Genomic DNA, 10,488 nt, shown 5'->3' on the forward strand with positions numbered 1-10,488 from the left:
CGCGGAGCGTCCGCGCGAGGCCCAGGAACACCGCCGCGCCCCCGGGGACCCTCCGCGCCCTGGCCGGGCCGACAGCCCGCTCCCGCCAGCTGAAGGCCGCCCGCGGCCACGGGGGGGCTCACTTACGAGAGCTATCGTCGCCGTCGCCATCTTGCGTCCGTCGCGGCCGCCGCGCGCGCCACACGCTCGAGCTCCCTCCGTGGTCTCGCGCGATCTGGACGCCGGGGACGGAACTCTCGCGATAAAAGGTGTTTTAGCCAGCGACGTGGAAGGAGAAAAAAACGCGCTTCCGGGTGGGGAGGGGAGGGGCGGATGACACCCCCGGAAGGGGCGGGCCCGGCGGGGCGGGGCGGTGGCGTGAGGCGGGACGCGCGCGGACGGGCGTTCTTCTCCGCGCATCTCGCGTCTACCGCGTGCGGTCACCGCGCCGTTTCTCTACCTTTTTCGCAGGAAGGCGGATCCCAAGCGTCCGGTCGCTGTCACCGGGGACGCCTCCGCAGTGCTGTCATGTACGCCCATGCTGGGGTTGAGTCCGGGGACACCATAGCTCGGCCCTGAGATGCGCCGTCTTGCCGGTGACGTCTCCGAAGTCGAGAGTCATCAGTCAGTTGGTAGCGTTTTCTCCCTCGCAGCGGTTCGTAAGGCAGGAGCGCGTCTTGCATCTGGAGGGGTGGTGGACCGCACCCCAGAGGCGGCCCTGGCCAGCCCCGCAGGCGTGTGCGGGAGCAGTGTGCACGCGGGTCCGTGCCCATTCGTGCGGTCGGAAGAGCTGCCCCAGTCCCAAGACCCCAGCTCAGTTATCCGCCAGGAAGAAACCCCATCTGTGAGCTCAGGCACCTTCAGCTGCCTGAGGCAAAAGTGTCTTCCCTAGTCGGGTAGATTTCTTTTCAACGCTGGGAAAGTTTAGAATTGAACTTAGACACTTGTAGTTAAATAGGGCAGTATATTTTCCTCCTTTCCCTCCAGAAACCCCTATAAAATGATAGGAAAGGAGTTTTATTATGGCAAGACCTATGAGGGCAAAGAGGTGGGACATTGTGGAGATGGAGGAAGGTGGACAGCAGAAGCTGCTTTAGCCAGCTGGGCTGTGGAAGTTAGCGACTGAGGGACCATGCATGAAAGCACAGCTGGAAAAAAAGAGGAGACCCCAGACTATCCATACCTGCTGGGGCTGGCAGACACTGCCCCTGCCCAGCAGTGGCTGGGAGGAGACTCACCAGAGGGGAGCTCTGACGCCTGGCCATCTGGGCAAGGCCCTGCTCTGAAAATGGGGGGGTGAGTGAGTCCCCTGCTCCTTCCCCCACCTCTACTTTCCACTCCTAGAGTCTGCCCCCTCACCCCCGCCATGTGCCATCCAGATTCCTCAAAGAGGTCTCCTCTCTGCAGCAGCTCCCACCTCAAAAGAAAACAGTGGCCAGTTGCAGGGGAGTTTGCCTAGTAGGATGACCCAGCCAAATCCCTGGCCTCAAAGTTCACCAGGCAATAAGCCTGAGCTACTCAGAGCTTCTCGCTCTTAAATGCAACTAGACAGCCCAGGATCACCAGACATCTAAGGAAGAGGAAAAGGGATTCAGAAGGAACACAGACAGTGAAGGACACAGCAGAAGAAAAAAGAGCTAAAACGATATCCTCAGAGACATTATAGATGTTGCATGCAAAAAACAAGGACAGGAGGCTACAGAGAAAGAACACTCAACAAATGAGAAAGATCTCTTACAGAAGAAAAATTTGAGAGAAAAATAAGCAATTCAATAGGATTGAAAGATAAAGCTGAAATCTTCAAGAATGTATAACAGAACCAGATAGCTAGAAAACAGAAAATGTAATGCTAATCACACGGGTCAGTACTTTTGGTGCTTTGAACCACCTGGCACACCAGAGGCCTCCAGAATAGAGGGGGATGGATGAGTGGGAGTGTGGGTTGGGTCTCACTGCCACTGCCAGGTGGAGCCACAAACACCACCCTCCAGAGGCAGCTTCCCCTTGCGTTATGTGTAATACAGTACTGTACTCAGAGGACTTGGTGCCAGGCACCAATCTTACTTCACACACACTAGCTAGTGGGATCCTTGCAGCAGCCCTGTGCTACACAGTGAACACTGCTATTATTCCCATATCTACAGATGAGGGAGTGGAGGCACAGGACAGTATCACACAGCAGGGAGCAGTAGAGGGCTCCAGAGCCTGTGCCTTTAACCACCACGTGATTGCACCTCTCAAAAGGTAAGTCCAACATCTAAATACAGTTTCCAGAAAGTAAGGAAAGGAGAGAAATAAACAAAGAAATAGTTCAAGAAAATTTCCTGGAACCAAAGGGTCTGGGCTTCTGGGCAACAAATGAGAAAGTGTGCCTTGAGAATTTCCAAAGCACTAGGGGAAAGAAAAGGTTGAGAAAGAGAAGAGATCGTAGGCAAGAGTCAGAATTCAGAAAGGCAAGAGAGTTCTTGGAAGTAGAAGAAAATGACATGACATCCTCAAAATCCTAAGAAGAAATTATATTCAACTGAGCCAAGCTTTTCGTACTCAGTTACACTTTGAAGCATATATAAAATTAGAATAAGGACAAACAGGCAGACTCCACACCTTCCCATGCATCCTCTCTCAGAAAACTTGGAGGATGCTCCTCCTCAAATGGGGTGAATGAAGAGAAAATCATCGGAAACAATAACCCAGGTTCACAGTTGGACAAGTCCAAGAACAAGCAGCCTGGGACGCAGTGCTCACATGATGGAGGCTTCAGAAAAAGATGACACTGAGCAGTCCATTAGAGAGGAGTCCTAACTATTGACAGGAGGTTCACACTTCTGCAAGGGAATCTAAAGATGGGTAAGTGACACATACAGAAAACAAAGCAAACAAAGGAAATAGACAATTATTAACTCCAGGGAAAATAAGTTGTGCAAGAAAGAAGATATAATCCTAGGACACCTTGTTCTCTGCTGAGACTTGTGGTAATGAAGCTATAATAATACCCAAGTGGCTATGATGTCCATTACACTGAGATGATGCTGGGCCAGGGGATAAGGGAAGGTGAGCCCCCTCCCCCCAGAATATACACCAACTGGGGACACCTAATGTAGAAAAACCAATAAACAGGGACTAAAAGGATCCTCGTGGTTTTGAGAAACATGGATTTTAAATGCCTAAAGAAACAGTTAAGAGAGTTGAATTTGGGGAGGATCAGGGTGAGAGACTGCATTTATTATTTTTAATTATTGGCCTCAAAAAAAACCCATTCCACTTTTAAACAATACGTATATAACTCTGAAAAGATAAAACTTGAAATGAAAAACAGCATTGGCGTGATCAAGTGCAGCAATGGTAGTACTGATGCTTTTAAGTTTGGTTTAATCACTGGTATGATCTGTCATGTATCTGTTGCTCAAACTTTAAGACGGTGCACAGACAGCTTAGCCTCAGGATTTCCATCTAGAATGTGTTAAGTTATATTAGATGTGTGATTTTAAGTTGAGTAGTGTATTTGAATAATTTTGTAAATAGTACTGGAATATTTATAACTTAAGATTCACTGTATTTGTACATTTATTTTATATGCCTTGGTAAATTTGTTTTGTTTTGGTTTTTGGCTTTTGGTTAGGGTGGTGTTGTAGTTGGAATGCCCCCCCCCCCTCCCGCCAAGATGTCCATTTCCTAATCCCTAGAACCAATGAATGTTAGTTCACACGGCAATAAGTATTTTGCAAATGTGATTAATATCAAGGACCTTAAGAGGAGGAGATAATGCTGGATTATGTGGGTGGACCCAATCTAATCACATGAGTCCTTAAGGAGAAACTTTCATTGCTGCAGAGAACCAGAGAGATGGTTCCTAATGGATTCAACCTGCTGTCGTTGGCTCTGAAAATGGAGGAGGGGAAACGAGCCAAGGAATGTGGGCAGCCTCTAGAAGCTGAGAATGGCCCTCTGTTTATAGCCAGCAAGAAGATGGGGACCTCAGCCCCACCACTGCCAAGAAGTGAATTCTGCCAACAGCCCGAATGGGCAGGAAACGGATTCTCCCCTAGAACCTCCAGAAGGAACACAAGCAGCCTGTCAACACCTTGGTTTTAGTCTAGTGAGACTCGTATCAAACTCCCACCCTACAGAATTATAATAAACTTGTGTTGTTTTAAGCCTCTAAGTTTGTGGCAAGTTTTACAGCAGTAATATAGAACTAATAAAGTAGTGAGCCTTCCCACTTTGACATTTGAAATACTTAAAAAGAAACCTAAATGCACTAAATTTATACATACAATTTAAAATGTTTGAGACTGTTTAACAAAACTTGGACTTGGAGGAGAGGCAATCCAAGAACCAAGAGGCCAGGGCAGTGGGGGTGGGCAGAATCCCCAAGGGCAGTGAAACCTCTCAGAGTGAGCCAGGAGCTGACATCTTCAGGGCCTGGGAAGCAGCTGCCAGGGAGCAAGTGCTGGAGATAACATGGAGGGTGCCTGGCCCCTGACCCCTCCAAGCCAGGTAATGCAGGAGAGAAACAGCCCCCTGGAGGGGGCTGCAGGGGAGAAGAGAGTCTGCAGAGATGGCTACAGGTCCTGGTCTCAGAGCATGTGGAAGGTGGGATCAGGGGCTTTGCTGACGTGGCCTAAACTACAGGTTCTCTACCACCTGTTTTTCTGCCTGGTCATGGCCCTGCCTAACGCCCAGCACCTGCCTGACACATGCAGGTGTTCCACCATTGGCTTGAGGTCCAGGCTCCTTGTGTGGGTCTGAGGTGCCAACCCAGGGTGGCTGCTCTCTCTGACCAGATGGAGCATATCCCTGGGCAAGTCTGTCCAGGGCTGACCCCTACCCCCAGCCCCAGCACTGTGGCTCTCTGCAGGGCAGCCTCTCCTTGCTGAGGACCCAGAGGCCCAGTCAGTGTCCAGGCAGCTTAGGGGTTGAGAAGAGGTGGGGATCAGCAGAACCGAGGAAATAGGAGTGCTGAGCTGTGGACGCCTGAGGGGAATCCTGATCCCGAAGCTATGCGGCGCCTGGCCACTCCCCTGCCTCCACCCCTGGGTCTCCGCGGAGGCGGGGTCAGCTCCACGCTGAGCTGAGGCGGGCGGGCGGGTCCTCACTAGCTGGGTCGGGCAGCGCCCAGGCTGGTCCCGAAGGGCTGGGGTACGGGATCAGGCCTGGGCCCCGCGGTACTTGAGGAAGGTGCTCTCCAGGAAGGCAGCCAGCTTCGTCCGGTCATCCTGCAGAGTGGGAGGGAGGCATGGGGGCTCGGACGGGCGCGGCCCACCCCGCGCGCCCTCCCGGCGCGGTCGCGCCCACCCGGCGCACCTCGTGGACAAAGCCGTAGTGCACGAGCTCGGAGGCCAGGTCTTGGGCGCTGTCGGCTGCGGCGAGGGCGTGGGGCGAGGCGTGAGGCCGCGGCGACGCCGGGGTCCCCGCCCTCCGCCCGCAGTCCCCGCCCTCCGCCCGGGGTCGCCGCCCGCCTACTTGGGAGCAGGTCGTAGGTCAGCTGCCGGTGCAGCCTGTCCTCCAGCTCCAGGAGCAGCGTGAGCTGGGGAGGCGGGAAGGCGTGGTCGGCAGGGGCGGCACCAGGAGTCTCCCCCCGTCCGCCCCGCCCCCCGCGCCCGTCCCAGCCGGGGCGGGGCTCACATGCCAGCGCGCCATGTCCTCGCTTCTCTCCAGGTTGCACTGCATCTGGATCACCTGAGGGGAGGCAGGCCAAGGTCACCTACAAAGGCCGCAACTCAGCAGCCGAGCAGCGAAAGCGGATCCTGCCCAGGAGACACAGCAGGGATTAGAAATAGGAAAAATCTCTAAGGGGAGCCCAGAAAGCACATCTTGCAGCCAGTGGCACCTGCGAGTTAAGGAAAACTTCCAGAAGAGTATATATGGGCCAGAAGAGTATATATGGGGTCTGGGTAAGGAGGGATGAATAGGAGTTTTCACAGGTGGAGAGAACACCTTGAACAGGAGGGAACTGTGGGAGGCAGGGGGACAGAGGCAGCCTGGATGTGTCCGCCTAGAAGTGCGGGTGTCCGCAGGACCAGGCCTTGGAGAGCCTGGGGCTGAGGACTCCTGCAATCTCTGTGGGCAGCCAGAAGTCAGGCAGCTCTGACCGTTAGGACACGAATTCTGCTGTACTGTGGAAAGAAGCCAGGAGGAGGGAGGCCAAGACAGGGACTGAAGCAGCGTCCAGGTGAGGAATAGAGGTGGCCCGGATCAAGGCGATGGCCATGGGGCCACAAAGCCAGAGTCTCTGGTGCCTGGTGGGTATGTACATGAAAAGTGAGAGGGAGGGTCCAAGGCTGACCAGATGTGGTCCCTAGCCAGGAGGCAGCTTTGCAAGAAAGGTCTGGGGTCACACCAGGACTCAAATATCAGGGAATCAGCAAACCAAGGGGGTGGGATCAGAGAGGGCTGGGTGGATGAGATGTCCGGAGGAAGGCTGCATGGTGCAGGTGGAGCACAGAAGGGTGGGGGGCAGGAAGTGGGGCATGGGGGATGGGTCCACAGGGGAGAAGCAGTGTCTGACAAAGAGGGTGTCCCAGCTTATCCTACAGGCCTCCTAACCCCTACAAAGGGGTCAGCCTGGATCTGGTCTCTGGCAGCCTGGAGGAGAGCTGGGCTGGGGGGGACTCAGGCCCTAAGAGAACGGCACCCCCTTTCTGAGTGCTGGACAGGTCTGAGAGCTGACACCATCAGCAGGAGTGGAGACTCACCTTTCTGGTCTCCAAGTCAAAGGGTTCTGGTGTTGGGGTCTTGGCCTTCTGGGCCTCCTCAGGGGGTGGGGCTAACACACGGGGCAGCCCCAGGGGCCGAGCAGCTGCAAAGTTCATCAGTGGGTAGATCCCGTTCCTGGGGACACACCAAGGGATGGCTGGGGCTGGGGCTTAGGCCTGACAGCCATCTGTTCCCTAACCTCACGCCTGCTCTCACCTGACATCCTCCAGGAATTTGTCCAGCTCCAGAAAGGAGACCTCTGAATACCTGTCTCAGGGATAGGAGGCACATGAGGGATGACTGGCCAGGGAAGCTGAGAGGGGAGGCTTCTGAGTGGTATGCTACTCACCGCCATTGCAGCGGGGGCCGGTGGGGCCGGGGAATCTCTGCCAAGATGGCGTGCAGGTCCATGGCCTTGGTCCTCTCCTCCACTACGTTCTCAGGCATGAGGTCTGCCGGCCACAGAAGCATCAGGGCAGTGGGCCTGAGCCACGGGTCCTGCAGGGCTCCTTACCCATCCTGACCCCAGGCCCCCTGGTCCAGCCCAGGCTGGCTTGCCCCTCACATTGGTGCTGGATGAAGCAATGGGCTGCTAGGAGCTTCAGTGAGTGCACCTCGAAGAGCACGCGGTGGAAGAGGAGATTGTGGGCAGAGGGCCGGCAGGCAGGGTCCCGGGCCAGGCAGGAGAGAATAAACTCCTGCAGCATGGAGAGGAGAAGCCAGGGTGGGCAGAGGCTCTCTGCTCTAACCTTACCATAGAGGACTCCTGAGGTCCCCAGACCCTAGGGGTACAATCCCCATGTCCTCCCTCCTGAGGGATATTGTGGGAGCCTTCTTGCAGAAGGGAAGGCATCCCATTAGCCAGGCCAGGACCTGCTCCTACAAACTCGAGGACATCCAGGTCCCAGGCTCAGAGCATTCCGGGCTCTACTTTCTTTTTTCTTTTTTTTCCTTTTTGTCTTTTTTTCGTGACCGGCAATGGATCGCAACCCTCAGTGTCACGCCCGTACCGGACCGGGACCGGCAACGGGATCGCAACCCTCGGTGTTGCACCCGCCCCTCGCTCAGCCAGTGAGCGGCCGGTCTGTATGTGGGATCCGAACCCTCGGCGGGAGCGCTGCTGTGCTCCCAAGTGGCGCACTGTTGCAGTGCGCCACCGGGCCGGCCCCCAGGCTCTACTTTCAACCGTCACAGAAGTCGTGGGAAGTAGGTGCTATTGTCACAGGTGAGAGCCCTCTTACCCACAGCCTGCCTCCTTTTAGTCACCCCAGTTCAGGCCCAACTCCAGAGATGACCTTGACGGGTCCCCACCCTGCCCACGTCTGTACATCCCCCCAACTTCTTGTGCCCATCCTGGCTCCAACTTCCGTCTCCCATCCCCAGAGGCCGTGGAGGTGGGCCGCTAGACTCTGACCAGAGAGGCTGGGATGCAGCTTCCATCCTACACCTCCTCTGGCTGCCCCACCCCCACAATGCCTCCACCCCCCCAAGCTGGGGCCTTGTCACCTCTTGGAAGCTTAAAGGCAGGAACTTGGAGTTGGACAGATCCAGGTGCAGATACTGGCTCCACCACTCACTCTAAAGTACTTAGCATGTCTGAGCCTCAGTTTCTTTAAGATGAGCATAGTAATAGTGCCCACACAGTGTGTTTCTCTGTTCTCGTTATCCATGGAATGTGCTGACCTTTGGGCCTTTAGGCCTGGAACCCAACATGTGATCTCAGGGAGGTCCTCCTTGAGGGTGGGCCTTTGAGCAGCTGGCTGCCAACCTCTCAGCTGCACTAACCCTGGTATACCTACAGCCAGCCCAGGAGGGATAGGGCAAGCTGCTCACCCGCATGTTGGGGTCGCTCAGCGAGTGCCTGGCGCGAGCAATGGCCTCCTCTGTGACCCGGGTGTCCCCATTGGCCTGGATCTCCAGCACAGCCATCTAGGGTGTGGGGTCAGGTCAGATATGAGGAAAGGACTGCACAGGTGAGATGGGGTGCAGCCCAGCCAGGAGGGCGTAGGAGGCCATGAAGCAGGTACCTCCAGTGCACACATCCCGAAGGAGAAGATGTCCACTGCAGTCCCGTGGGCAACCTCTGAAATGTGGAGAGCAAGGCAGGGTGGGTTAGGGACAGATGAGGGGGTAGGGCCTGGGGACGAGGGGGCAGGGCCTGGAGACGATGGGGCCCCTCCCATACTCACCGCCATACTCTGGAGGGAAGAAATGCAGGTTCCGCAGTTCCTCGCGCTCAGTGAGGATGGGGCTTCGGAGATCATCAGGGAGCGCTGTGGGAGAGGATAGGGGCTAAGCAGACCCAACCTCTCCACAGCCCCCAACCCCCCCCCCAGAGTACCCACGCACCATTCGAGAAGATGCGGTGCCACACTGCGCCAGCCATCGCGGGGGAAGAGAGCGGGCGTTAGTTAGCCTGCTGAGTCGTTAGGCATCCTCTGCCCTCGGCTCCCGGCAGGTCCCCCCAGCCCTGTCCCCCCTGCCCAGCACCCCCCCACCCCCGCCAGCACCGGAGCCGATCTTGATGAGGCCATTGTGTTGAATGAAGATGGTGTCGCTGGTCAGGTTCCCATGGATGATGGGGGGGCTGCAGGCGTGCAGGAAGCTGCAGGTGTGGGGGAGGGGACAGCAGGCAAGACCCAGTCAGGGGGTGCCAGAGAGGTAAGGGCGCGGCCGAGTGGGAGAGCGCGCACTAGCCAGGCCCTCACCTGAGCGCGGACAGGATCTGCGTGCACCAGCGCTTCCAGGCCTGACGGCAGACGCACGACTCTGTCGGGTGGGCTCAGGAGAGGAGGCTGGGCCTGCAGAGCCAGCCCAGCGCCCTCGCCCCACCCTTGACCCGAGGCTGTCCGGCGCCCCCACAATCCCTGTCCCCAGGGCCACCCCAACCCACTTTGCATACCCGGGCGTTCATGGCCTTGTGGTTCTTTTTGGTCTTTTTGAGGAATTGCTTGAGGCTACCCGACGACACGTACTCCGTGATGAAGACGACCTGCAGGGAGGGCGGGCTCTGGGCTCCGCCGGCCGCAAGCGGGTCCCCACGGCCGCGCCACCAGGCTTGCGGCCTCCCCGCACCCCGACCTTGCCGTGGCTCACCCGCGCGCGGGCCTCGGAGGTGTCCAGCCAGTGCTTGTGCAGCTTCACAATGTTGGGGTGGTCCACCAGCGCCAGCTGCTCGAACATGGCCTGGATCTTCTCCTGGGGAGCGGGAGTGGTTACGGGCGGCCACGGGCGGCCGCGGGGAGGGGGCGGTGGGGAGCAGCCGGCCTCACCTCGTGGGCTGCGAAGGCCTTCCTGTCGGCGAAGTGCAGCTCGTTCCACACCACTTCCACCCCCTCCTCTGTGTCCATGGCCAGGAAGGTGCTCTGGACCCCCGGCATATTGCCCTGGTTCACCTGGGGGCGTCGGGGTACGCGTCCGGTCGCTGCCCACACCCTCCTGCCCGAGCATGCGAGGCAGGTCCCACCGCCCTGTGGGAAGGCTGGCGGCCGGGAGCCGAGGGGTGGTGTCTGGGGAGGAGACTGGTTCGCCGGGGCGTGGGTGCCGGGCTGAAGGGGTCCGAGGGCCGGCAAGGCGCGGGCCGCCTGAGAGGCCGCGGAGAGGTTTCGGCCGCCGGGCTCCCCCAGTCCCCCACGCTCCGGAGGGCGGCGGCTCTCCTACCCCGCTCGTGCCCACCTGTTCCCGCCGCTTCTGCCAGCGGCCGCACGGGCTCTCTTCCAGGATGTCGCTCTCATCCTCGCTCTCGTCCTCCCGCTCCCGCTCCCGGCCCCGCCTCGGAGAGGGCTCCGGGGCCGCCATGTCCCGGCGGGCCCG

General features: G+C 57.5%; 2 protein-coding genes and 1 long non-coding RNA gene across 7 annotated transcripts in view; 1 reads left to right on the plus strand and 2 right to left on the minus strand.

The window, feature by feature from the left end:
- Positions 1–226, minus strand: part of PUF60 (poly-U binding splicing factor 60KDa) — a 12,500-nt gene extending 12,274 nt beyond the window's left edge. For all 4 annotated transcript variants that reach the window (XM_008571675.1, XM_008571674.1, XM_008571673.1 and 1 more), the window contains exon 1: positions 127–226. In XM_008571675.1, the coding sequence (XP_008569897.1) occupies positions 127–150 (24 nt within the window). In that variant the 5' untranslated portion in view covers positions 151–226. The remainder of the gene's footprint in view (positions 1–126) is intronic.
- Positions 227–392: 166 nt separating this feature from the next.
- Positions 393–4,198, plus strand: LOC103589642. The gene is made up of 2 exons (XR_550407.1): positions 393–509; positions 3,811–4,198. It is a non-coding gene; the product is annotated as an uncharacterized LOC103589642 (long non-coding RNA).
- An 843-nt stretch (positions 4,199–5,041) lies between these two features.
- Positions 5,042–10,474, minus strand: NRBP2 (nuclear receptor binding protein 2). Of its 2 annotated transcripts, XM_008571676.1 has the most exons (18): positions 10,351–10,474; positions 9,948–10,070; positions 9,772–9,873; positions 9,578–9,667; positions 9,384–9,424; positions 9,186–9,280; positions 9,025–9,048; positions 8,865–8,948; positions 8,703–8,758; positions 8,509–8,604; positions 7,241–7,373; positions 7,025–7,127; positions 6,892–6,942; positions 6,675–6,810; positions 5,605–5,658; positions 5,443–5,506; positions 5,284–5,339; positions 5,042–5,195 (listed from the first exon to the last, which is right to left on the minus strand). In XM_008571676.1, exons 1-18 carry the CDS (start codon positions 10,471–10,473, stop codon positions 5,127–5,129), a joined length of 1,500 nt encoding a protein of 499 aa, XP_008569898.1. In that variant the 5' UTR covers position 10,474; the 3' UTR covers positions 5,042–5,126. The 2 variants fall into 2 exon arrangements, 1 of the variants encoding a protein (XP_008569898.1); XR_550406.1 differs by lacking the exons at positions 5,042–5,195; positions 5,284–5,339; positions 5,443–5,506 and having other exon boundaries at positions 6,675–6,832; positions 10,351–10,473.
- Positions 10,475–10,488: the final 14 nt, after the last annotated feature.

Source organism: Galeopterus variegatus, unplaced genomic scaffold, assembly GCF_000696425.1.
Source record: "Galeopterus variegatus unplaced genomic scaffold, G_variegatus-3.0.2 Scaffold711, whole genome shotgun sequence".
Taxonomy (NCBI): domain Eukaryota; kingdom Metazoa; phylum Chordata; class Mammalia; order Dermoptera; family Cynocephalidae; genus Galeopterus; species Galeopterus variegatus.

What these genes read in the sequence shown, in the direction of transcription:
- NRBP2 (XM_008571676.1), bottom strand. Translation starts at nt 10,473, where the DNA reads ATGGCGGCCCCGGAGCCCTCTCCGAGGCGGGGCCGGGAGCGGGAGCGG. An exon ending in CCTCCGAGGCCCGCGCGCGG is followed by an intron (nt 9,668 to 9,771) that starts GTGAGCCACGGC and finishes CCCTCCCTGCAG; the next exon opens with GTCGTCTTCATCACGGAGTA. An exon ending in TGAGCGACCCCAACATGCGG is followed by an intron (nt 7,374 to 8,508) that starts GTGAGCAGCTTG and finishes TCCATGCTGCAG; the next exon opens with GAGTTTATTCTCTCCTGCCT.